Source organism: Neofelis nebulosa, chromosome 6, assembly GCF_028018385.1.
Source record: "Neofelis nebulosa isolate mNeoNeb1 chromosome 6, mNeoNeb1.pri, whole genome shotgun sequence".
NCBI lineage: Eukaryota > Metazoa > Chordata > Mammalia > Carnivora > Felidae > Neofelis > Neofelis nebulosa.
The window spans coordinates 138449228-138476955 of NC_080787.1; the positions used below are offsets into that span (position 1 = coordinate 138449228).

The 27728-nt window shown below is 50.1% G+C and overlaps 1 protein-coding gene across 1 annotated transcript in view; it reads right to left on the minus strand.

Annotated features, from left to right (window-relative positions):
- The window catches only part of ZC3H12D (zinc finger CCCH-type containing 12D), a 31821-nt gene extending 5414 nt beyond the window's left edge, over positions 1–26407 (minus strand). Inside the window, exons 1-4 of the mRNA XM_058735604.1 lie at positions 26378–26407; positions 16665–17040; positions 6988–7127; positions 1667–1901 (exon numbers count right to left, since the gene is read on the minus strand). Of these exons, the coding sequence (XP_058591587.1) occupies positions 1667–1901; positions 6988–7127; positions 16665–16969 (680 nt within the window). The 5' untranslated portion in view covers positions 16970–17040; positions 26378–26407. The remainder of the gene's footprint in view (positions 1–1666; positions 1902–6987; positions 7128–16664; positions 17041–26377) is intronic.
- Between the last annotated feature and the right edge of the window lie 1321 nt (positions 26408–27728).

Consider the following 27728-nt stretch of genomic DNA (forward strand, 5'->3'; position numbering starts at 1 on the left):
GCAGCCATGATCCATCAGACTTCAGTGAGGATTTTCTGGAACCGACAGTCACCAGACTTTCCAGATTTCTCCAGGCCTGAGCTGGATAGAGGGAGCTGCTGGCCTTGAGTATATGGAAATGGCCATGGGGGCTCCTGGGGCCGGGGAGCAGGTAGCTGGCTGCTTGCAAGCCTCTGCTCTGGGGCTTGGGAGGGTAGTAGTAGGGGCACAGTGCCCTCTAGAGGCACCACGTCCTGGCCTGGCCTGAAAGTAAGTGCTACTCTTAGGTACAGTTAGGTACTCTTCGGGGTACAGTTCTCCCTAGTCCTCAGAACCATCTCAAACATAAATATGATTAATCCAGGTATGGTTAATTCAAGGTGAGGGACATTTAGTTCAGTGACAGGGATCTCCCCCATGACACACAGCCCGTAAATGACAGAGCCTCCACTGGAAACCTCATCTGCTGCCTCCAAAGCTCTAGCTCTTTCCAGAACACCACACTGCCTCCTGGGCTTCGAGGTCAGGAACGGGCCTGCCGCGCGCAAGTGGCCTGACCCAGCCGACCTGTCACCTCTCTCCCTTCCCCAGGACCGCAGCCGCTCGCTTTACTGATTCACTCACTCACTCACTTGCCACCTACAACTAGTTCTTGAGTGCCTGTGATGGGCCATGGCAGACAAGGCACATACAGCCCCTGTCGTCACAGAGTTGGGAGTCTCTCTTAAACCATATTTCTAAAGGCCAGTCCAAGAGCCCATGCGTCCATGACATTGCCCTCCCCTAGCTGGAGCTGGTTGGTTCAGGGTGGACCTGACCCAGGGGAACCAACCTAGGGGACAGAAGAACCAACTCGACGCTCTTGAAAATTGCAACCAACAACAGGTATTGCGATGGACTCAGTTCCAAGTTCTTCTCAACCCCCCAAAAAAGATGACTCCCGTATGTAATTCAAAACTTAAAAAAAAGGGCGTGAATGTAAAACAAGTGAAGGGAAGTGCAACAAAGTTCCGATTTTCCCCAGGATGGCTGTTTCAGTGCTCTTACCTGTAGTAAATGCTTTAAAAATAAAAGCAACAAGGGGCACCTGGGTGGCTCTTGATTCCAGCTCAGGTCACGATCTCACGGTTCGTGAGTTCGAGCCTCTCATCGGGCTCTGTGCTGACAGTGCGGAGCCTGCTTGGGATTCTCTGTATCCCTCTCTCTGTCTCTCTGTCTCTCTGTCTCTCTCTCTCTCTCTCTCTCTTTCTCTCTCTCTGCCCTTCCCCCTTGTGCACTCTCAAAAATAAACAAACATTTAAAATAATAAATAAATAAATAAATAAAAGCAACAAGTTGATGGTGCCCCAAGCTCAAGCTTGGCCCACCTGTGGGGCAATTCTTTGCCGGGTCAACCACATGTGGGCATGGGAACAGAAAGGTCATGGACAATTGGGACAAAACAGCCCTGCTGAGGAATCGTGATCGCGATGGAGAGGAGACCCAGAGGGACTGAGAGAGCCTCTACGGACCCCGGGGGAGAGAGCAGGTGACTTCCAGTGGGCTCTGTCTCCAGGACTGGGTGTCCTTTGCTTTGGTACGGTGTGCCCATGACGGCAAGCCCCGCTGGGCTTAGGCTATTTGGACTGGCTTTCTGCCGGTCACCCCAGCCCCCCGCCATGCCAGGACCCCCTGTGCCACCACGTACCGATCGTTGACAAAGGAGAACATGAGCAGCCTCTGCTCGATGAACCACTTCCACTCGGGGTTCTCGCTCTGCAGGTCACGGTAGTTGTCGTTGGAGACGATGACACCGTCCTGCTCGTAGGCCACCTTCACAATGTAGCGGTCGTCGTAGCAGACCACCCGCTTGCCGTTCACCTTGCGGGACGGGGTATACACGAGCACCGCCTGCCTCTCCAGCTCCTCCAGCACGTGCTGCTCTGGGGGCCACAGGGCGGGCGGGAGACAGGATGTGGCGGCTTCCTGGGTGGGACCCCCACCCCTAAAACCATTCTCAGATCGCCCAGCATGTGCGGCAGTTCAGGGATCCTCTCTGAGCCAACTCCTCCTCCCCCACCCCATGGCCCAGCCTGGCACATGAGCAGGGAAGTCAAGAGAAATTTGCCAGCAGCTTGGGGTCAACAGGGCTCTTGGCTTCTGTCCCGAGAATGATACCCTACAAGGGGGAGTCACTTTAGAAAGGAGAGCAAAGCCATAGCTCTTGTCCTTTTGATGGTCACACGCCATAATACCCCTACCACAGCAGACACGAGAGGCCTTCTGGAGAAAGACATTCATAGTTTAACTGGAATCCTGGCAAAGCCTTAGAAGTTACTAGGAGACTTGCATCCACCTGGAAGGCTCCTGCCTGAGCCCGTAGCTCAGAGCCACTGTCCATCTTCCCCCATGGTACAGGAATCTGCTTGGGACACCCTTAGGACAGAGCACACCGTAACACAGCTCTGAGGGACACAAGGATATACTAGGGAGAGTCTGGGATTCAGACCCTATGCCTGGGTTCTGGTCTCAGCTGTGGCTCCTCCCTCTCTGAACACCAGATTTTGCAACTAGTATAAAATGAGGTTAGCAATTCCTCCTTCTGTCTCAGTGTCTGTGAGTAGACTGGATAAGCTCACGTGGGCGACAGCTTAGTATGCGGACTGGTGAGGAGGTGAACACCTGATACGCCACAAGGTCTCTTACAGGAGCTAAAACCCACATTCCCGGGAAGTCTACTCTTTGATCCTAGTTTTGCCTTTGGAGGCAGGCGAAAGAAAATCCCTTCTACTGTAACAGTTACTCAGAACTTGGAAGAACTTTAGCATATTCTTCACTAACTGTCTCTTCCCTCAAATCTATGTCCTGTCCTATATGACTTTTTGAAAGTCCATAATGCATATAAGGGCACCAAGGATAACTTTTAAAGCCACCTACGCAGCACTCCCATAGAGAACTACAACGTGGCCATGCTTTCGAGGTCCCCCGCGCCCCTCCCACTTTGCACGTCCTGCTGCCCCTTTGACGTAGCCCAATTTTTAGACTTCGTGTTTACAGTTCTCTTCCTTTCGTTTTTTATTTTTTTGATTTAATGTTTTATTTGTTTTTGAGAGAGAACGAGAGAGACAGAGCATGAGCAGGAGAGGGACAGAGCACAAGTCGGGGGGAGGGACAGAGAGAGAGGGAGACACAGAATCCGAAGCAGGCTCCAGGCTCCGAGCCGTCAGCACAGAGCCTGTTGCGGGGCTCGAACCCACTGACTGCGAGGTTATGACCTGAGCTGAAGTCGGACACTTAACCAACTGAGCCACCCAGGCGCCCCTCCTCTCATTTTTAAGGATACATATGTATGCATCGTCCCAAAAGGACTATTTTTCACGCGATTAGGAACCTCTAGACTTTACACACATGGAATTGCGTGCTTACTTTCTTCCTGTAACATCGTGTTGGAGAGGTTCGGCCACGTCCCTGTGTTCCCCACTGTCAGTTCTGCACGTCAGTCTCCGGGGACAGGAGTACAAGGACTTCTCTGGGGACTAACTCTAAGAGTGATATTGCTGAGTGGTAGGGAAAGGCACTTTCCAAGACAGTGCTGGATTGTTCTCCAAAGCAGTTCTATCAGCTGACTACCCAACACAGCATTCAAGAAGACCGTGTCAGGGCTTGGCTTTTCAGGTTTCTGAATTTTTGCCAATCTGGTGGGTGTACAGTGCCCTCTTATTGTGGTTTTCTTTTGTGTTTCTTTGGGTACTAATGAGAGTGAGCGTCTTTTCATACGTTTATTGGCCATTTATGTCTTCTCTTCTGTGAAAGGCCCATTCATGCTTTAGTTCATCTTTCTGTTGGCCCTTTGTCTTTGTCTTATTAATTTGGAGAAGCTCTCTATAGATTCTGGACAGTAATCCTTCATCAGGAATGTGTGATCGCCTCTCCCAGTTTAAGGCTTGTCTTTTCATTTTTTGGTTTTTGTGGTATCCACTAATGAACAGAAGCTTTTATTTTAATGCAGTCAAATTTATGAATCTTTCCCCTGAAGCTTTGCACTTGTTGTGACTTATTTTAAAATTCCTTCCCTACCCCAAAGTGATTTCCCTACCCTTTACCCATACTATATTTTTTTTAATTTTTTTTAACGTTTATTTATTTTTGAGACAGAGAGAGACAGAGCATGAATGGGGGAGGGGCAGAGAGAGAGGGAGACACAGAATCGGAAGCAGGCTCCAGGCTCTGAGCCATCAGCCCAGAGCCCGACGCGGGGCTCAAACTCACAGACCGCGAGATCGTGACCTGAGCTGAAGTCGGATGCCCAACCGACTGAGCCACCCAGGCACCCCTACCCATACTATATTTAAATATTACACAACTGTTGAGAGCCGCCATTCTCCATGTTCAGACTGTAAAGAATAATTTAGGGTAGGCAGTTCATGGTGGAGAACTGAACACAAGTATTTATCCCTGCCTCCCTCTCATAATCCTATAGAAATGGCAGTAAAGAAGTACGAAACAGGGAGGGGATCCATAATCACATTAGAATGGGCCAGGGAACAGCAGCAAACCCAGGAAACCATACTGATCCCCCGGCACGTAGGGAGCCATAGCCCAGAATGTGGGTAAAAGGCTAAAGTGGATATGAGGCCATCCTTTCTGCAAAGGCCCAGAGTGTTCAGCGGGCCTGTGGAGAGGAAGTGGGAAGTCTGCGGAAGTCAGGGTTAACTACCTGAAGGGCTACTCCTGGGGCAGGTGCATCTACCCTTTCCCTACCCTTACTGCTATAAGGAAAGTGAGATATCACTAGGAAGGAGGAGGTTCCCATGTGGCCTTTGACCTCCTGGAGTAAAGCCATCATGGGGCACTTTGCACTGTGCACCTGCCTGCCGCACGCAGGGTCTGCCCAAGTGAACTCTGCTGGTCTACGCTGACGGTCAGTCAGCCCTGCCACTCCGGGAGAGATCCACGTACTAGGAGAGAAGACGCAAGGAAATCACATAGAGGTGTATCTAACTGATCTGGCTCTTTGCTTGCAAATCAAAACTGATGGCCAAACAAGTACTAGACCTTTGAGAAGACTTAACAGCACCCCCACACACACACCCCACACACACTCACACACACTCATACACACACACACGCAAACACACCCCCAAACTCCCACACCTACACACACCTACACATACACACCCCACACACACCTACACACACACACACACACACACACACCACAGAAATGAACAAAGGGAACTGACCCAGGAAAAATAAATAGGATTCACAGAACTTAAAGGGAACTTTTTAAAGTCTATATTACTATAGAAATAATTAAAGATATTTCATCCCTAAGACAAGGATATATATTTTTTAATGTTTATTTATTTTTGAGAAAGAGAGAGACAGAGACAGAGCATGAGTGGGGGAGGGGCAGAGAGAGAGGGGGACACAGAATCCGAAGCAGGCTCCAGGCTCCGAGCTGTCAGCTCAGAGCCTGATGCGGGGCTCAAACTTACACACTGCAAAATCATGACCTGAGCCAAAGTTGGACGCTTAACTGAGCCACCCAGGCACCCCAAGAATATCTCTTTTTTTACTTTGACAGAGAGAGAGCATGCACATGTGATTGGTGGAAGTGGCAGAGGGACAGAGAGAGAGAATCTTAAGCAGGTTCCATGCTCAGCATGGAGCCCGATGCAGGGCTCGGTCCCACAACCGTGGGATTGTGACCTGAGCCGAAATCAAGAGTTGGAGGCTCAACTGACTGAGCCACGCCAGTGCCCCAACAAGAATATCATTTTATTTAAAAAATAAAGACAGAGAATCTGAAAGAGAAGAAGCAGCAATTAGAAACCATTGGTAGAATTAAAAACAACACCAAAAACTTTTGCTTAAAAGGCTGAAAGAAAAAAATCAAAGATGGAGAGCCTGAGTGGCTCAGTCAGTTAAGCATCTGACTTTGGCTCAGGTCATGATCTCTCGGTTCATGAGTTCAAGCCCCACGTCAGGCTCTGTGTTGACAACTGGATCCTGGAGGCTGCTTCAGACTCTGTGTCTCCCCCTGTCTCTGCTCTTCTCATGCTCTGTCTCTGCCTCTTGACAATAAATAAATGTTAAAAAGATTTTTTTAAAAATCAAAGAAATCTCCCCGAATCGCTGGGAGGTCAGCCCCACCATCACTGAAGAAACAATGCCAACAGTGGCTTAGTGTCTGACTTCTAGTAATGAGAAAGCCAAACAAAAACAAACAAGCAACACCCTGTTTATTTAAACCACCTACTCTATTATTTGTAGCTTAAAATATTCCTAGCTGATATAAGAATTAAAAATAAAGAATTCCCTGGGCCTTAGTTTTCTTTTTTTTAATTATTATTATTATTTTTTAAATCAGTTTGTTTTATGGTCAATGAGTGTAACATTTATTTATTGTTAGGAGACAGAGAAAGACCGAGCACTGGGAGGGGCAGGGAGAGGGAGAGACATAACCTGAAGCAGGCTCCAGGATCTGAGCTGTCAGCACAGAGCCTGATGTGGGGCTCGAACCCATGAACCTCAAGATCATGACCTGAGCCAAAGTCAGATGCATAACCGACCGAGCCACCCAAGTATCCTTCCTTTTTTTTTTTTTTTTTAATTGGACAAGGTATAAAGTAAATAAATATCATTGAAACAAATGAATGTCTCTTTCAGATCCTATGTTCTGTTAGGGGCGGGATGCAGATCCAATCTCTGCAGAATGTTAAAATTTGTATGACACAATCATTTGGGGGACTTAATCATTCACACTAGAAGACAAAATAAGTAGTTTATTCATCTATTCAACAACTATTTATTGAGCACCTACTATATGCCAACTATATATTCAGCACCTATGCTAGGTGCTAGGGCTATGGCAGTGAATATTCATAGTTAGTGTTCCCATGGAGCTTAGAGTGCGGTGACAAACACAGGCATTATCAAACAAATAGCTAATTGGCTGTAATTGCCACGAGAACTACCGAGGAAAGGTGTGGAATACCTCTTGAGTATATATCTGCTCCAGCATACCTCTAATAGGGGTATCAGATCTTGGTGGGTCTTTCCTCCAGGATGGAACAAAAACTTTGATGTAGGCGTGTCCTCTGTCCCTGAACCAGTCCACAGCCAGCTGGATTCCCCGGCAAGAGAAGGCTTCTTTATTTCCATGGCTACGATGGGAAAACAAAGAAATCTGTAGAGTCACGGAAAAGGTTTCTGAAGAGTGATTTCCCCTGGGAATATCCTGAATCACAGGCTCATAATCAAAGGGAATCAGGCAAACCTGCATTTGAAAAATAGTTCATTCTCGGCAAAAAATGGATCCTTTAACTGGCACCATGCGGCTTGCGATAGTCATGTGTGTAGAGGGTCTTGGGCTCCTGGGGAAGTGCACCCCAAGGATTAGTAGACACGATCCCCTTTTTCCCTGCAGCTGTAAGGATCAACATAAGACGGAGGAGAGTAGCCATCTGCGGAATACTCTTACCCTAAGAGAGGGCTGTGTATGTGTTATGGGGCTTCCCAAGGAAGGAGGCCAAGGTGCCCCAGAAATTCCACTGAAGCATTAGGAAGTAGAGAGCAGTGGGAGAGAAGGCCCAAGACCAGGCAGGGCCTGGCATGCCTTACTGAAGACTCTTTTTTTTTTTTTTTCTTTTTAATTTAATTTAATTTATTTTGAGAGAGAGAGAGTGCAAGCAGGGGAGGGGCAGAGAGAAAGGCAGAGAGAGAGAATCCCAAGCCGGCTCCACACTGTCAGTGTGGAACGCAGTGTGGGGCTCGAACCCACAAACCGTGAGATCATGACCTGAGCCAAAACCAAGGGCCTGAGGCTTAACCAGCTGAGCCACCCAGGTGGCCCAAACTCTTCTCCTAAAAAGAATGAGAAGCCATAGCAGGATTTGAAGATGGGGGGTATATGTGCTATGCTGTGATACGATCCAATGTATGTTTCTAAAAGCTCAATCTGGCAACACAGAGGACAGTAAATTGGAAGGGAGCAAGGTGGGGGTGAGATACCCAGTTAGGAAGCTGTCACTGTCATCAAAGCAAAACTGGATGGTGACTGGGACCCAGTGGGTGGTGGTGGATAAGGGAGAAGGGTAGGTGAACCTGAGAGATATCTGGAAGGGAGAATCTCCAGAATGTGGTGATTGGTTGGATCCAGGGCGATAGAGAAGGAAGCATTGAGGAGGCTTCCAGGTCTCTGGCTTGTGTGGCTGGTGGGCTCCTCCTTGAGACGGGGAGTCCTGGGGGAGGACAGGGTGTAGAGGGAAAGACCGCGGGCTTTGTCATGGACAGGTACTGAGCTGGAGGAGCCCCTGTAGGTGGACATGCTGAGTTCCAGAAGAGAGGTCTGGGTGACGAAACGTGTAGGGCATCTGTGCTTACACAGCACTGGAAGCCAGAGAATTGCCCGATTCCCGGGAGGGAGTGAGGGGAGGGAGTGAGGGGCCCGGGAGACGGGACTGGGGGGAGCTCTGGAACTCAGAGCTGGTTACGGCAGGGGTGGGGCAATGTCACAGGAGAGACGGAAAGGATCTCTCAGGCCAATAGGAAGCAAACCAGGAGTGCCACGCTGTGGAAGCCATGGGAAGGAGGCATCTGGGTGCTGCTTGGAGGAACCCATGAAGCCTGAAAACACCCCTGAGGACGAGTCCGTGCAGGTCGGTGGTGTTTGGCCGGCGAAGGAGACGAGCGGATAGACGAGATCATGAGATCGCAGAATCAGTCGGACTTTGCCCCGGGTGCGATACAGCCTGGCCTCTGCTTCCAGCCCAGCCACCCGCGCGGCCTGCAGCACTTTGTCCTGGCCAGCCACCTTCCCTGCTCCCACCGCAGGACCTTTGAACCAGCTGTTTCTTCTCCTCTCAGCCCGGTCCACGCCTCCTTCTCCTGCGGATCTCAGCTTCATCTCTACTTCCTCAGGAAAGCATCCCTGCCCTCTGGTCCCCCTCCGATTCCCCTATCACGAGTCCTCACGGCACATGCTGCTTCTGCCTGGCCCTAATCTCAGCCAAATGATTACACACACCTATAGGATGAACAGGTCTCCCCCTCTTTAACTCACAGGCTCCTTTTGCTCTCCATTGAATTCCCAGCACCCACATGGCGCCTGATGATCGGTAAGGGGACAGTAAAAATGTGTCGAATGCATGAAGGGCTGAGAAGACACAGGTCCTGTGAGCCACCGGAGGGGGAACAGCCCAGGCAAGGGGGAAGAACCGGGTGGAAAGACAACGCGAAAGGCTCTCTGTGTCTAGGGACCAAAGAGACAACAGAGTGACTGGGGCAGGGAGAGGGAGCAAAGGGGAGAGTTGAGAGTTCACAGAGAGCCCAGGGCACCATGACAGCCTCTGTTGAGAAGCCTGGCCCGCGGCAGCCGGCCCACCGCCCACGTCCAGACAAGGACGACACTAAATTTCCATGCTGTGCTTTCTCTTGTGTGTGTGGCCTCTCCTGCTATTTTCTCAGAGGGGATCAGGATAGGCCCAAGAGAAGAAGGCAGGCTTTGGAAACACTAGTCAATAGTCTTGAAAGTCAGGCTTTGTGGACATACACGAGAACTCTAAATTGCTCTGACTCCAGTAACGTATCGGGAACCAGGCCTTGAGTCCTACACCCGTAGTGTCTTTCAGTTTAGAGAAAATAGTCCTTGGGCCCCTGAGGCCAAGCTGTGAGGGTTATGCAAACAGTAAGGAGAAAATATCAATGTCTGTGGTGCAAAGAAAGGAAGTGGAACCAGTCCCTCTGCCCCAGAGGAAGATGAAGAAAGAAAGGAGAGGGAGGAAGAGGAGGGCGTTCATAGGGTCCTTGCCCATGCACCCTCCACCCCTGCTTCACCCACCAGCCAGAAGGGGAGGAGAAAGTATAGAAACATCAGGATGGGTGTGAAGAGGAGGCCAAAGGTCGGTCTCCCAGCACAGTGTTGGCAGGTCACAAGGCTCTTGGAGATCCTGGGTTCAGCAGGGCACAGTGTCCACAGAGCTGCACGGCTGCCTCAGAGGAAGTGGGCAGATAGGTGAGCTGGAAGCATCACCCTGGATCCCTCACATGCCCCCAGGCCCAGGAGATTGTCGGAGGCCTAGGGAGGGACAAAGAGGCCCCTGTGAGGGGGGCAGGGCTGTAAGCCAGCATGGATCCCAAAAAGACCAATGACCCTCCTACGTTGACCATTCTGGAAGCTAAGCCAGGTCAGACCAGCTGCTCCGTAGCAGAGCCCCGTGAGGGTCCCAGACCCCCCTCTCCCAGCCAACATCAGGTCTCAAAACCCCCAGATGCAGTTTGGGAGAGGAGTGGGGGAGAGGAAACATGAACCCCAAGTCATCCAGAAGGCAGGAGACACCAAGATATCACACACTGGTAAGTTTAGGTTTGCCACTCACCACGACCTGAACAAGTAGGGAAGAGACTGTATCTGAGAAAATAAGGTCTATTTTCTGTGCACACTGGAGCAGGAATATGAACAACTGATGATACCCCACCCCACCCCCCCTCCCAAACATGCCTCTGTCAGCGGTGACAAGTCTGTCCTCCGTTCTCAAGCAAACATCTCACCACCACCCTTCTTTTAAAAATGGCTTCTTGGGGAGCCTGGTTAAGCCTCTGATTCTCGATTTCGGCTCAGGTCATGATCTCACAGTTCATGGGTTTGAGCCCCGTGTTGGGCTCTACGTTGACAGCTCAAAGCCTGCTTGGGATTCTCTCTCTGCTCCCACCCCCACTTATACTGTAAACAAACAAACAAACAAACAAACTTAAAAAAAAATGGTTTCTTGAGTGCTCTCTTTCCTGTGACCACACATCTGTTTCTGTGACTACACACCTTTGCTGGGTGTGTGGGTGGAGGGAGCATGTTCGGTGATGAGGCTGAACCCGATTCCTCCGAGGAGGCAAAGGTGAGCAGGGCCACAGGTTCTGGTGACGATGGTCAGGACCACAGCCTGAAGTGGCCCTGGCTGGGGGCTTGTAGAGGGGAAGGCATTGGCAGTTCAGCAGTTCAGCAAGAGAAAAACTGAGGAATGGTGCTACCCTGAGCTTCATGCAGCAAAATCCAGTCCCGTGGCCCCTCTGACCCCAGACTCCAAGATGTTTCCAAAGATGTTTGGAAAGATGTTTCCAAGATGTTTCCTCAGCCAAGAGTTTCCAAAGGGCAGTAAATACGATGAAGACCAGAAGAAGCTGGAACGAACATACATCTGCCCAGAGCCCTCCTTCCCTCCCTAAGCAGTGCTCTCCTCTCCAGCTTTGACTCCAGGCAAGGGAAGTCAGGGGCCGACCCCTAGAATCACTAAACTGATGTCTCTGGAATGGAGGGTTTTCATTCAGGTCTATTGTTTTGCAGGACCGGATTCCCACACGCTCCACCCCAACCTCTCTTCTGAGCCTTCTGGTCTCTTTTGAGATGTGAGGATTGTTACCATTGGATCCTTGCCACTTTTTTTTTTTTTTTTACCAAACTTTGAGGTTGGTAAAAACCTCATAACCCCATTATGGCTGCCATATTTCTGACCACAGAGAGCCCTGGGCCATGGCAGGATTGAAGCCACACTCAGGGACCACCTTCCCACCACGGAGGGGTCTGTCCCTAGTTGTCTGCAGAGCTCCCAGTCAGGCAAGAAAGCACTCGAGGTCATCCTGGGTCCACACCCCTCGGCACACAGAGGTAAATGCATAAGCCCAAAGCATTTATTTATCTGCGCATCCCTCCACTCACTCAACGTCAATTTACGAACATCTTCAGTGAGGCTCTGTGCTGGGTCCTCAGAGACATACCTTGTTCCTGCTTCTTGGAGCTCATTTTTAATATTTGTAGAGTCCCGTGTCCCAGGCCACTTTGCACTTTGCGCTTCAATCATTGCAACAAGCCCCCGAGGAAGTGACCTTCTTCTGACCGCACCCTTGAGGAAACTAAAGCGAAGACAGGTGCCCACCTGGCTGGTCCAGGGGCACATCTCAGAGCTTGATTTGTTGGGTTGCAAACTCCTCCTCCCCCATCTCTTACTCCATTTATTCCTGCCCCTCCCTGGTCTCTCCCCTGACACCCAGACAGGTTAAGTCGTCTGTTGTTAAAATGCTGGAGTTTGGGGAGGGCCCTTAGGGCTTCTTAACAGTCACTGTGAACCAGCTCATCACCGAGAGCTGAGAGCCAGGTCCTGGGAAAAGGAGACAGAAGCGGTAGGTTTTGGATAAAGGGAGGGTGGTAAGGGGAAGTGGGTTGGTGCCCGAGGCAAACTTGGCCTGTGGGACAATTACGCCTGGGGTGCCCACAGTCAGCATGGCCATTTGCAGCAAGTGGACCAAGTACATTGAGTGGACCATCACTGTATCGTTGACTATTGCCCAGGAGGTGTCTGCAGAAGTTAGCGACCCGTAGAACGGTGCCCGGGCGAGCAAGGTGGTGCTTGTGGGGAGGGAGGAAAGGAAAAGATGCTTCCTTCAGGGCAGGAGGTGCAAAGCACACCCCTCTTTCCACTGTTTCTTTTTGGGGGTTACATTGCAAATACTCGGAGTTTTATCCCTTTCTTTCACCAAGAGATCTCTCCCCAGCTCAGGGCAGGGGGGAGAAAGAGAGGGTGTGCCTTCATCGCAGAGAGGGAGAAACAGGTGCAGACCGAGGTAGGAGCCCAAAGCCAACATCGGCCAGAGTCCACTCAGGGACTCAGGAGGAGGTTTGACCCCCAGCCCAGGAGTGCCTCCTCCACGAACAGCCCACTGAAGGGGGCTGATGAGACGCCCCCCGCCCCCCATTGCAGGCCTGAGCTCCTGTCACTGAAGGTTGTTTACTCCAGAATAAGCCAGATTCCGTTGAAGTTTCTGAGAGCTTAGAAATGTAAATGACGACCCAGACTAAAGGCCCTCGCACGCCAACATGGGGACTCGTTTAAGTAAAACCCTTGTCTGGGGCAGCAAGAGGATGTGAAATTATCAGGTGGTTTTCCCCCAAGCTGAAGTCCTTCCAAATCATTCTTTTCCTAAATTTGCCTATAGAACGCACCACGCAGTGGGCTCCTGAGAGTTTGTCGGGCAGGCAAATACAGGCACGTGTGCCGTGAAAGCCACCTTCTTTGTCAAACCTGCCAGATGCTTTTAGCTGTTTCTTGAGCTCACACCCTCCTCTCTCATGTACACACACGGGAGCACACGCACAGGCACGCTCACACCCTTTGAAGGTGCAGGGCGTGCTTGGAAATCACTCTGTGGGCAGCCAGCCCACCAGAGCCACCTTTCCATGCACATGTGATGCCCGGTGGGGGCGGCGGTGGGGGGGGGGGTTCCAGAAGGCTGGCAGCAGCAGAAAAGGCATCCTGGGGACCAGTCCTACAGAGATCACCTGGTGAGGGGGTCCAGCACATCCTGTGTGCAGCGGGCAAGTCGGGGCCCATCCCACTTGGGAAGGGCTCTGGTCAGCACAGCAGGCTCTGGCCCCAGAATAAAATCCATGGGGTCAGGGGCTCCCACCCTGAGACACTTTGGAAGACTGGGCAGTGGGAAAACCAAAGATGCACGGTGCTAGAGGAAGTACAGGGCTTTGGAAAGAGCTCTGAAAGCAGAGCCTGGCATTCATTGCTCTGTGACCTGGGGCAAGTTACTTACTCTCTCTGAACCTCTGCAGAAGAAGAGAAATTCCTTTCTCAGAAAAATGCATTTATTTCTTTCATGCATGCATAAAATCATCACCTCGAATCCTAGAATGTTACAGATGGAAAGCCACTTAAGATCATTGTTGTTTAGTCCAACCTCTTCATTGTATAAACAAGGGCTCAAAAACATCACGTGACTCTGAGGTCACACAGCTGGAAAGCTAGGGTACAGTCCAATACCTAGGCGCTCATCGCATGTGACCGTTTACATTTAACTTCAAATTAATTCAAAAGACACAAAATGTAAAATTCAGTTCCTTGGTCACAATAGCCACACTTCAAGTGCTCAGTAGCCCCATGTGTCAAGTGGCCATCGCTAATGGGCAGATAGGTCTAGAACTTTCCATCATCGAAGGGAGGTTTTCGTGGGCAGCTCCCAGCTAGAGGTCAGGACTCAGATCTTTGGACTCTCTCGGTGGCTCCTCAGGGCAGCACGGACATGAGCTCCAATCTGCCTTCTAAGTCTTTCCCTACCTCATGCAGCATCAGACAGCATATGAAGCAATATCTTCTTCCAAAACAGAGCGTAGCAAAGTCTGTGATACTACAAAACCTCAGAAAGGAAAATTTTCAGAAACCACGTTTCTGAGGTTAACTGAGTTTTGAGGTCAACTGATAATAACTAGACACCATGTTGGTTTCAACCACCCATTGTGTCTAAAGGGCGAGCCCCACACTTAAATCTATCCTGCACAACTGAGATCTGGCAGAGCCCGAGGGTCATGGGTCCTCTTGACACTCTGGTCGGAGGACACAGGTGGTGTCACTGTGGGAGAAGGAGCCAGGGGATGAGGTAGAGCCTCGCACCCCAACCGTCTCCCAGACTGTTCACTGAGCAAATCAGGTCCCACCCACCAGGTGATGGTTGAACAATGGGTCTTTTGTCCCTGACTCGGGATGCAGGGGCAGGGGAAGGGATGGGATGTGTGTGTGTGTGTGTGTGTGTGTGCGCGCACACATACAGGTACACACACTGAGACTTCACAGAGGCACACGTGCTCTTGTTAACTGAGATGACGTACAGGCAGCAAGTGTGTGAAAGAAAGCATCGGTGTTCTGACACATTCTTCATAATAAGCCTGAGTGATGGCTTCTACTTGTCCCCCACACAGATTGAGCACAAGGGGATTAAACTGGTTACAGTTGTGGGGGAGGGGGGACCAAATGGGTTTACCTGGGACACAGCATGGTCACACGCAAGTGGAAGGTGTGGTTTGAGTTTGAAGTCCAAGCAGCAACAGAGATTTTCAGCAAAATAAAATCCTCCAACACCACCCTATCGAAACAATTCCTAAAAACTCTCTGGTCCCCAAGACAGCATGCCCACTCTTCCCTGTAGCAGGTGAAGTAGTCAGTCCTTCCAGCCCAGAGCCATTCGGCTCTTTTGATCTGGGATCACAGAGCTGGTACAATCTTAGGGCTGGAAAGGTCTTCAATTTAAGCAAAACCCTTTTACCTTTAGAGCCTCCTTTCTATGGATGCCCAGAAGGAGAGGTGGCTCGTCCTGATCAGACAGAGGCCAGGCCCCCCTCACAACCCCCACACACCCTCAGAACCTACCAGATCCTTTTTTTTTGTTTTTAAGTTTTTAATGTTTATTTTTGAGAGAGAGAGAGAGCGTGTGAGTAGAGGAAGGGAGGAGAGAGAGGGAGACACAGAATCCAAAGCAGGCTCCAGGCTCTGAGCTGTCAGTCCAGAGCCCGATGCGGGGCTTGAACTCACGAACTGTGAGATCATGACCTGAGCTGAAGTCGGACACTTAGCTGACTGAGCCACCCAGGTGCCCCAGAACCTACCAGATTCTTAAACATCCTTTCAACTTCCCCCTGAAATCTCGAATTAAGCAGGATTTCATAGTCTGGCCTATCTGGTGCCTACGTGGGAGCATGTGTGTGGATGTTACAGAGGCCTGAGGACCAGCCCAGGGTGACCCAGCTGGCTAAAACTTGAACAAACACCACACAAAGCACAAAGGCACAGCGCCCAGGGCTGGGCCAGCCTGGGTAGAATCATTCCAAACCTCCGTCCTACACTGCCAAGTCCAAAGTGAGTCCAAATCCCCAGGGAAAGCCACTGGCCCTGTCAGCCAAAGGACGGACACCCTCTGGACACATTTAGCACTGGGGAGAACACTCCTCTCCTCAGTCCCCACCCATGGCTCAGCTTTTGAAAGGGGAAGTGCGTCTATTTACAGCCTCGAGTGGCCAATTTCCTATGGATCTGCCCTTTGCCTGCCTGTAACTAAGGCAAGAAGTAGAAAACTGCACTTGTGTGCACAAAGCCTCCTCCTGGCCTATCGCGGAGTGTGGATGAGACGCTAAGATTGGCTTGCAGCTGAATGGAGCCGCGCAGGAAACGTAACAAGCCAGGGCACGGCACTCCCATCACTGACACACACAAAGATGCCAATACACAGACGCTGACAATCGTGTCTACGGCTCAGGAGCCGTGAGCACACGTCTCCAACCTGGCTAGGGAGCCACACCACCGCCAGCCACCCCGCAGCAGCTCTCCCCTTCCACCCCACCCCCCAAAAGAGGGTTTCTACTTCAAGTACATTTCCCCTCTGATTCTCATTACCTTTAGAGAAGTAGCAAAGCTATCTATTCGCCCGTGTCACAGAAGAGGAAACTTGAGATGCTATGGCTTTCTGAGTCACGCAGCTGGTTAGGGACAGGCTCTAGACAAGAAGCCACATCTGCCGAGGCCCGGTGCTAGGCTCCTCCCCAGTCATCTACTGCCTTTCTCAGAAAAGAGCCTCTCTCTGGGTCGATATGATAATAGCTACCACTTGTTGAACACTTACTCTGCGTTAGGCACTGTCCTAGGCATTTTGTGCAGCTCCAGTTCTCACAACTGCCTTCTAGGGAGGTTTTATACCAATTCTACAGATGGAGAAAGTGAGGCTCAGAGAGGTTAAGTGACTTACTTAAGGCCACACAGCTATGAAAGGGATGGAATGGGGATCAAAGGTCCATCCATTAGCCCCCAAACCACTCTTTGGACAAAACCACTGAAAAGAGGGACAGTTCTCCCACCCCGAGGCTCCAGGACGAAGAAAACTACCTCATTGCCACGTTGCTGCCGTCGATCACTATGGGTCGCAAGGAACTGGCTGGGTCTCCGTGCTCTTCTTCCAGCTCTGCCGCCAGCCCACAGTGGGCAGAGTCCAGGGTCCCGCAGGAGCCCCTGGGAACGAGCAGGGGCACAGCACTGCTCTCGTGGGCCCCAGGGCGGCTGCCAGTCTGGATCAGCTCCTGCAGCACGTCGTTGACCAGGGCGTCCTCACCCAGCTTGCCCAGCACCCTGACCACATCATCCCGGCTGTAGCCCAGCTTCTGGAAGAACTCCATCTTGCTTGAGCGCTCCATGCCGTGCCAGCTGGGGCCCTGCTGAGGGTCCTGCCCCCAGTTTCCTTCTGGCAGAGCCACACTGGCATGAGCTAAAGAGAAAAAGCATCCATCAGGTGTTTTCTGAGCGGCCCGGGCCTGGAGGCTGTCAGGTTACTGAGGGCAAATGATGTGTGCTCCCTCCCCGCCTTATCTGTCAGGAAATCATGTTGCCTGGTCCCCTTGGGGATTTTCAGTTGCTCAGTGTGGTTGGGGAGCCACAGATGCAATCATGCTGCTTTTACTCGTGCACTTTCTGAGGCCTTCTCCCCACCCAGGTGCCCCCGCAAGGATCCACTGGCCAGAGGAGCCAAGGGCCGCTGAGCAAACCACCCAGCACTCAAACATTTGCACACAGGCCAAAGATGCGTTTCCGAGGCTCGAGCATGGGCTGGGTTGGGCCCCCACCCCCCAATTCATTCGCTGAGGCCCAACTCCCGGTACCTCAGAACGTGACTGCCTTTGTAGAAAGGGTCTTTAAAGAGTTGATTGGGTGGAAATGAGCTCCTTAGGGTGATTCCTGGCCAATATGACTAGTGTCCTTATAAGAAGAGGACATTTGGACACAGATAGGAACAGAGGAAAGACCATGTGAAGGCACAGGGAAAAGATGACCATCTACAAGCTAGAGAGAGGGGCCTCAGAAGAAATCAACCCAGCCAACACCTTCATCTCGGGCTGCTAGGCACGGAACTATGAGGCAATAACGCCAAGAATAGGTAAAATATTACATATATGATATTATATGTAATACATACCACCCCTGTGGTATTGTGTTATAGCAGGCCTCGAAAATTAATATAGCTCCTCAGCTTAAAGAGGGGAAAGGGCTGCTGGTCAATTCCATTCCCAGGAAAGCAATGCTCTGGCCCAAATTCAGCTCTGTGCTGTGGCACAGCTTTCCCCAGCAATGAATTCAGATGATAGTGAACCTGTAAAGTAGAAGGTCCTAACCCACATTTTCCAGCGAGCATCACCGCCTGGCCTGTACCGCGGGAGTGGTGGGGAGGTGGAGGTTCAGTCTGACCCGCGTTTACAAAAAGAAGACTGAATCAACACGAACCCTCTGGACAGACCGGGTCCCTCTCTCTTTTCTACTCACAGACACCAACAGCTTTCAAAAATCATTTGAAAATACAGAAATCGTCATGCAAATATATTTTGTGTGGAAAAAAAATGCAACAATGTCAAAGCGTAAAGAATAACAAGAGAGGGGCGCCTGGGTGGCTCAGTCGGTTAAGTGTCCGACTCTTGGTTTCCGCTCAGGTCGTGATCTCATGGTTCATGCGTTCAAGCCTCGCATCAGGCTCTGTGCTGACAACGTGGAGCCTGCTTAGTCCTCTCTCTCTCCTTCTCTCTGCGCCTTCGCTGTTCATGCTCTCTCTCTCTCTCTCTCAAAATAAATAAATAAGCTTTCTTTAAAAAAGAAAAAAAATTTTAAAAAGATACACTGTCTCTCATACAAACCCCAAATCCCGCTTGCCTCTCCTGCTAAGTATTGTCCAGCAACTTGCTTTTCTTATTAAAAATGCATTTGGGAAATCTTTCTATGCCAGTTTATCTGTCCTGCTGCCCACTGTATCCCCAGCATTTAGAACAGCACCTGGCCCAGCTGAATCTCCTGCCGATTTGCTGAATGAGCGAATGATTGGCGTGTAACCATATGCCAGATGATGGAAGTTTAGTTTGCCTGCCATTTCTCTCGTGCACATCTGTCTTGTCCCCCATCTTCTTCTCAGTATGACAGGCTCTCTACCTTCCATTCCTCTTCTCCTGCTGGCATCCCCCGCAGCACCCACGTCTTCCTACTGGATCTCGGCGTGGCTTCCTGTTCCCTGCAGGGCCGCTCCCCTTAGTGCAGGAACCCCACCAAACGCACTAGGTCTGGCTCTGGCAGGAGGAGGGATTTCTCAGCTGGTCTCCTGGACAGAGAGGCCCGGCTGTCACCTCTACTCCACCTCGGCCCCCTGACTGCTGAAACACCAAAATCACCCCCGAGGTCACCAGGGACCTTCTCACGGGCAAATCCAACAGCAGCTCCACACACCTTGCCTTATACAAACCTCTCTGCTGCTTTCAACACTGTGGACCACACCCTTACCTCTTATTTTAAATCAAGACACTTAAGGGGTTCCTGGGTGGCTCAGTCAGTTAAGCATCTGACTTTGGCTCAGGTCATGATCTCACTGTTGGTGGTTCAGACCCCACATCGGGCTCTGTGCTGACAGCTCAGAGCCTAGAGCCTGCTTCGGATTCTGTGTCTCCCTCTCTCTCTGCTCCTCCCCTGCTGATGCTCTGTCTGTCTCTCTCTCTCTCTCAAAAATAAATAAATTTTAAAAGAAGTAATAATAAATCAAAACATTTTGGACCACCTCCTCTTGAAACTCTTCTCCCTTAGGTTGTAAAACTTGGTCCAAGTCTTCTAAGTCTTTCCAGTTCTTTCCTTAGTCTCTGCTCATGGGTTCAAAGACAGGGTCCTGCCCAGGCCATCGGCTCTCCCTCTCGTGCCCTCCACCTGCCCCTATACTGGAGAGTCCACAACCGCACTCGTGGCTCAGACCTCACTAAGCACCAGGCACGCACAGCTATAAATCTGTGAGGTAAATGGCATGCATGCTATTTGAATAAGTTTTGTGGGAACTGAGAAAATGCTGTCATTCGCCAAACGTTGGCTGAGTCTGTCTACTTCAGTAGACCGAGTCTACTTCTCAAAGTGTGGTCCAGGAAAACTCGGGGGGGCGGGGGTGGCCCAAGACCCTTTCAGGCAGTCCTCAAAGTAAGAACTATTTTCATAATGACACATAATAAGGCATAACGTACTTTTTTCCACTCCCATCCTCATGAGCATGTCATGAAGTATTCCAGAGACTGAGTGTTGTGGGATAACCCCTGGCGGTCCTCTGGTAAGCCAGATCTTAATTAGAGACTTGCAAATATAAATCGGTGCCAGTCTTCTTACAAATTTTTTTGTTTGGGGAAAATATAGTTATTTTGCATAAAAATACATTATTTATACTAATGTAATGATTTATTAATATTTAAAATAAATATTTATAATTGCCTGATTTTAGTTTCTAATAAGGTGCTTATCAGTGGACGGATATAACTCACATAAATGAAAGCTCTTCGGCATCCTCAATAGTTATGAAAAGGAGTTCTGAAACCAAAAGTTTCTTCTTAAATCCAGAACTTTCTAGTAGGCATTTCCCAGAAGATGGTCCCGTGTAGGGAGCGAATAGTCATGTTATGCAGGGTCCCAGGACAGAGGCCCAGTGTCTTTCTCACACCATCCACCCACCTGTCCCACCCACACCTTCTTCATCCCCTACCTAACTCATGCTACAGCGTCCTACAGGCCTCCCTCAGCAAACCATTTGGCTCAGTCCCTGTTTGTAGCCAGCAGGATATTTCTAGAACAAGTGTGACCATGTCACCCCCTTCCTTAGAAATATCCTCAGGATGGGGCGCCTGGGTGGCTCAGTCGTGTGGGCCTCCGACTCTTGGTTTGGGCTCAGGTCATGATCCCACAGTTTGGGGGTTCGAGACTGATGTGGGGGCTCTGTGCTGACAGTGCAGAGCCTTCTTGAGATTCTCTCTCTCCCCCTCTCCTTCTGCCCCTCCCCTGCTTATGCTCTCTCTCTAAATAAATAAACAAACAAGTAAATAAATAAATAAATATCCTCAGACCCCGTGTTGACCTACAAGAAAAACACAAATGCCTAAGCGGCCTGCTGAGCCATCACCATGCCGTGCTGGCCCCTGTGCAACTCACCACCCACCCTGGCCCACCTGGCCCTTTCTCTTGAGCCATGATGAATCTCTCCTGGCTCCCCAAGCCTTCTGGAAGGTTCTCATCACCGTGCTTCTGCATATGCTTTTGTTTCTACTTGGAATGCCCTTTTTGGTTTGGCAAACTTCAAGATTCGGCAGAAATGCCCCTCAAAGTGGTCACACCTAAGTCCACAAACAGAATGAGTGACTTGGTCATCTCATCTACCGGGCACTTTGCTCACAGCTCTGCAATGACACATTGGATCGTCACTTATCCATATCTCAAGACACTGTGTACTATGTTCCCACGTCTTTGCCCTCAGAATCACCAGCACCTGGCACAGTGTTACTATATCTAAGGACTTCAATAGGTTTTTCTTCAGTGGATGCCCAAAGCTGAAAATAATCTTCCCTGCTCAAATATTTTTTCTTGGGTTCCCATCTCATTGAATGGTGTGCCCCAGACTAAAGAAGACATCTGAAGGTCATGTCACCTACTAGGCACCAGGCACTGTGCTGGGACCCAGTTCCATAAAAACTAATATACAGTCCAATTTCAATTTGTTTACAACCTCTTCAGGAAAACAGACCAAATAAGTAAATACCAAGCCATCAATCATGGCAATAAGCACAATACTTTCAATTAGGAAAAAAATGTGCTCTCAAAACTCAGGTGAGGAGTGACTTATCTTCCTTTGAGGGGACAGGAAAGGCCAGGAAGTTTCCCACAAAACTGGGTAACAGAGGTTGCGCTGACATTTCCCAGTGGGGGAAGGGCCATGGCATCTCTCCCGGGGGGTTCTGGGAGGGCCTCCTCACCACACTCCACCCACCACTACACTAATCTAACTAGTCCACTGACAAAAGATTTCTGTCACTCCGTCCTGTACAGAGTCTCCTCCTTGATGGGTGACCAGTCCTTCTCCTTGGGAAGGTTGTTCTCTTGGGCTGGGGTCCAGCTTTGGGCCAGTCTCCGGGGAGGAGGAGGACACTCACCCAGCCTGGCAGGCCCGACTCACACCGGGAGTCGCCTACTGTCCCTGAAAGACCCTTGGGCTGGCTCTCAGGCCTGCAGAGCTTCACTGGGGCTCTACCCTCTGCCTGGAGGTCTGCCCCTCCTGCCCCAGGCCAGACTCCCCTGTCGCACCCGTCCCTCCCACGTCCCCGCCAGCCCAGCTACACCCCCACCTCCGCCCTTCCTTTCTTACACATACGTGTGGCTCTTGTTTTAATTTGGAAGAAAGATCTCAGGGGGAAAGCTCTCAGTTTTTCCCCATTGAGGATGATGTTAGCTGTGGGCTGTTCATAAATGGCTTCTATGATGTTGAAGTATGTTCCTTCTATCCCGACTTTCTCGAGGGTTTTTATTAAGAAAGGATGCTGAATTCTGTCAAATGCTTTTTCTGCATCGATTGACAGGATCATACGGTTCTTCTCTTTTCTCTTATTAATGTGATGTAAAGAAATTGTGGTTTATATACACAATGGAATACTACGTGGCAATGAGAAAGAATGAAATATGGCCTTTTGTAGCCACGTGGATGGAACTGGAGAGTGTGATGCTAAGTGAAATAAGCCATACAGAGAAAGACAGATACCATATGTTTTCACTCTTATGTGGATCCTGAGAAACGTAACAGAAACCCATGGGGGAGGGGAAGGAAAAAAAAAAAAAAAAGAGGTTAGAGAGCCTCTTTTTAGGGAGAGGCTAAAGCCTCTCCCTAAAGGGAGAGAGCCAAAGCATAAGAGACTCTTAAAAACTGAGAACAAACTGAGGGTTGATGGGGGGTGAGAGGGAGGGGAGGGTGGGTGATGGGCATTGAGGAGGGCACCTGTGGGGATGAGCACTGGGTGTTGTATGGAAACCAATCTGACAATAAATTGCATATTGAATAAATAAATAAATAAAGTTATAATGTATTACATCCACAAAAAATTTTTGGAAGAAAGAGGAGAAGGGAAGAGAGAGGAGGGGTGTGAGAAAGAAAAGGGAGAGGGAGGAAAAGTGAGAGAGAAGGAAAAAGAAGAATGACTGTAGCAGACAGCACGAACGTCACAGTCGGTGCTCACAGATTTCTTCGCTGTTTCCACACCACCTTCACTGAGAGCCTCTCTCCCTTGAACTTGCCGTTACCCCCTGTTGGGTAGACGGTGGATAAAAGTAGCCCCTTTCCACAGGTGAAGAAGCCGAGGCTCAGAGTGGCACCGAGAAAAGGCTATACGGTTAGTAAGCGGCAGAGGCCAACAAAAAGTAGAAACCAAAAACAACGTGTTGCTCTGAGTTGTGCTCAAGATGGAGGCAGCGTCTTGTTTTTGCAGAAATCGAAAAACCCGAAATACAACCACCCCCAGGTGACTTCTCTTTGGTCACAAAGTAACAGCTATGAGGAGAGTCCGGGTTAGTGTCGTAACTTTGCAGTCTGAAATCTGCAGACCGAATCACAGACATCTTCACAATGAAAAACCTTGGGGCTTTTACCTGGGAGGGGTTGGGAGAGGGGTCGCGTAAGGCCTGTCCTCTGCAGCTCTCCACGGCACCCACGAGTTCCAAAAGAGCTCCCTTTCTTTTATATTATTTATTTAAAAAATTGTTTTAAGTTTATGTATTTATTTTGAGAGAGTAGGGGATGGGCAGAGAGTGAGGGGTTGGGGAGAGAGAATCCCAAGCAGGCTCCATATTGTCAAGTGCAGAGCCCAACGCAGGGCTCGGTCTCATGAACCGTGAGATCACGACGTGAGCCAGAGTCAGGAGCCAGACGCTTCACCAACCGAGCCACCCAGGTGCCCCGGAGCTCCCTTTCTGAGGAAACTTTTGAAAGGTCATGCGTGGGACAGGAGAGCTGTTTTTACACAACATTAACTGAAAGAGTTCACCCACTTCAGAGGCTTTCTTTTGCCCCCTTGAGATTTCAAAATCAACTTCATTTCCTTTTAAAACTTCTAAATAAGGGAGAAACCTGAGGTGGGGGCCTGTCCTCAGGAGCCTCCGCTGGCCCTCAGGCCAAAACCCTCCCCTTGAGATGCGATGGTCTTTGAGCCGCAAGGCTGCCAGCAGTTTCTCACTGCTTTCTATTTTTAAGTCCTGAAAGTATGAATGATTTCATTTGAGTTTGCTTCCTCAAGCTTGACTGGAAGTCACAAATAGCACAGATAATTAATAACCCTTTAAAACTCCTCGGTCTCCTCAGGAGCTCGTAGGACGGTCAGCCTTGCAACACTTCCCTATGGTCAATAGTCAAGGGAGCCATGGAGATGTGTTCGGGTGGAATCCAAAGTTGGAGGTGGCCTAACAAAGCAGCAGGAAAGGAAGGGAGAAAGAGGGAGGGAGGAAAGGTAGAACTTTATTAACAAGGAGCATTAGGGGTGCCTGCGTGGCCCAGTCAGTTAAGCATCCGGCTTTGGCTCAGGTCATAATCTCACAGTTCGTGAGTTTGAGCCCCACGTTGGGCTCTCTGCTGTCAGCACGGAGCCAGCTTTGGATCCTCTGTCCCCCTCTCTCTTTGCCCCTCCGCAACTCTCTCTCAAAAATAAATAAACATTTAAAAAAAAAAAATGAGAATTAGATCAGACCGGTTCCTCCTGGAATCAGCCAATCCAGGTTGAGGGCCTCTGGACCTAGGGTCTGTAACCTCTGACTGGAAGACCTCCTGAGGAAAAGAATACAAGAGAAACTGAAGAAGGAGAAAAGGAGGAGACATTAGAGGGATAAGACGTGTAGAGAATCAGTAGCTCACATGTGCCCAGTATTTTACAGATACAAGGGACAGCCTTGCATATTGCCTTTGGAGATACCAACATCTGTGGGAGATGGAAAAGGATTCATTACTCATGACTCATGTTGCAAGTAAGAAAACTGAAGAAAAGAGAGGTTTTGCCAACTTACCCAGGGTCTCACAGCTAATTAATGGGAGGGACTAGACTCCCAAGGGATTCCTCCTACAGCCTGGCCCAGAGGGTGCTACCCAGGGCTGCTCAGGGGGCCACAGAGCAAGGTGAGCCCGAGCACCAGCCCCAGGAAGAATGCATACATCACGTTGCCCCTGACCTTCAAGTCTGTTCCTGGTCACCTCTGCCAGTTCTAGAGAAATCCACCCCATCATGACAGCCAGAAGTCACCCGCATGATGAGGAGAAAAGTTCTCATAGACACGGTCTGTGCAGTTTTCTGGCTCAGCTCAGATCAGTGGGGTTGTCAGTTAGATTTTGGGGAAGTCACAGAGAGGCAACGACTTCAGCCCACGAGATTCGGGTTTTGGGTCTGGCTTTGGGGGGATTTTTTAAAAAGGGAATTATAATTTTTTTAAAAATGTGGTAAATTATACATACCACAAAATTTGCCATTTTAACTATCTTTAGGAGTGCGGTTCGGTGGCATTAAGCAACCATTACCAGCATCCATTTCCAGAATTTTTTCGTCTTATAAAACTGAAACCTTGTCCCCATTAAACACTAACTCCCCACCCTCTTCCCCCACCCACCCCTGGTAACCATACTCCTTCTTACCATCCCTATGAATCTGACTACTCTAAATACTTTCTACAGGTGCAATCACACAGTACTTGTCCTTCTCTGACTGGCTTATTTCACGTAGCATAATGTTTTCAAGTTCCGCCCTGTTGCAAGCATTTGTCAGAATTTTCTTCATTTTTAAGGCTGAATAATAGTCCATTATGTATATGGACCATCTTCTGTTTGCCCACCCACCTGCTGACGGACATTTGAGATGCTGCTCCCTTTTGGCTGTTGTAAATAGTGCTGCTGTGAGCATAGGTGGCCTGGTCTTGGGTTTTCTCCTTGAGCTTGTCCCTTGCTCTTCCGTATTGTTATAGGTTACTTCGGATACACACACAAGTATATACACACAAGCCCTGATCCATACCCCGGGGCAACTCTGAGTTAAAAAAAAAAACAACAAAAACCCATCCTCCTTATCGTCTACACCCAACCTATTCACTCATCAGGTATTGGCATTCCTGGCCTGGCATCACCTGGCCTTGCAGAGGAGTTCATAATCCTGGACGCGTGACCAAGGTTTCTAACAACCACAGGGAATGAGCCAAAATTGTCTCCATTGCCTCCAATTAAGACTTATTTCCATGTCCTTCTGGGCCTTCTTGGAGCCCGCAGAGCCGTCCTTTAGGAGAGATGGGGTTTGGGACTGCGGTCAGATATTCCTGATCTGCCGGGAAACTAGACACCCACAAATCAATATCTAGCCTAAAAGATATGTTTTCAGGAGCATGGAGACAGGCTGAAAACGTGCCTGAGCATTCTCGACCTTCTGATTTCATAAAACTAAAAGATCTTCGAAGACCACAGCAGGAGTTGTCCCTTACACCTAAGAGTTCCTCCGATTAATCTTTCTCCCACGAAAGCCCTCTTGAAATTAAATTCAACTGTGCTAAAACGAGCAAGGACTTCACCTTTTTTTTTTTTTTTTATCTGTGCACTTAAAATCATGTGAGGCACGGGAGATCAGACTGCTCAGAATAACGCTAATCCAAGGACTGCTCCCCAACTTGCTCCCCGCCCCGTATATTCTTGTGTCTCTCCTCCAGCCCTGGACCCAAGTCTGCACAGCACCTGTCCTACTGAATGATGGCCGGAGCCAGGCACTCACCAGCAGGGCGCGTCGCTTCGGCCCCCACAGTGGACAGGCCCCCACAGTGGACACCGTGCTCCACGCAGCACCCCCAGCTCCACGCCCGCCACAGTCGGCCAGGTGTCATCCAACCTGAGGGAGCCCTGCCCAGCTGGGCCACGAGGCCATTAGGAGGCCCTTCATGCCAAAGCTCCCCTTCCTGAGTGCCACGGTCACGTTCAGCTGCCAAGGTAGTTTTGCTCTGAGTTTTTTTTTTTTTAAAAAAAAGGAAAGGAAGAGAGCAATCAAATGAGGGAGGCAGACTTGAAGGCTTCGCCCCGGCATGAGTCACCGAATCAAAGTTTAACAACCACATGCAAAACAAACTCTCTGAGGGCATGGGCTGGCTGCACAGGAAAAAGCCAGGAGAGGCTCAGAGAACAAAAGTGTTCACAGGCGGAGGGTGAAAACTTCCGTTCCAAGTTCCACTCGTGCCTTTGGCTGAAAAGAGCATCTGATCCGAGGGGCTCCCAATCTTACAAGCAAAACGAAAGCATGCAGGAGTGAAAAGTGTCAGGCGAGAGGAAGAATAGCAATGCCTACTAGATAAGGGTGCACAGGGGCTCGGGCGTGGAGAGGCCCTGTCCCTTCTAGCACAGAGTTCCTAACAAGTCCCAGAGGCCTTCCGGCTAAGGGCACTGGCCTCTGTCTGTAACAGGACTCTGAGCTGTCCTCACTGTAGCCCTGCATGGGGTGGGTGGCTGCTTGTCTCCATCTGGCAGGGGGAGCCTGACCTCAGGGCCTCCTGACCATGGCATCTGCAGCTGCCTAGCTGCCAGCGACAGAGGGTGCGGGCAGCAGACCCTGAACTCTTGTCGTCTGTTCCCTGCATCGCTGGATGCCTGTCGGGGGTCGAGAAGGAGGAGAGAACACAAACCACGGCAAGCCCATCTCCCAACAATGACAGGGCTCTAAAGTCACTTGCCCAAGCACACGGTGAGCCAGCAGGTAGAGCTGGGTTTAGAGTCTGAGAGTTGTTGCTTAGGAAACTGGACTCGGCTGGTCTTCTTGATTTATCCCCCATCTGCCTCCTACAGAAGGTGTGAGGCCGTCTAGAGTATTAAGACACAGAATGGGAACACTGACATAAAATCACGGTCAGAAATGATTAGAACAACAAAAACCAGAACATGGTACTGGAACCCAGATTAAAATAGTCACTTCTGGGGCGCCTGGGCGGCTCAGTCGGCTGAGTGTTCCACTTCGGCTCAGGGCATGATCTCGTGGTTCATGGGTTCGAGCCCCGTGTCGGGCTTGACAGCTCGTAGCCTGGAGCCTGCTTCGGATTCTGTGTCTCCCTCTCTCTGCCCCTCCCCCGCTTACACTCTGT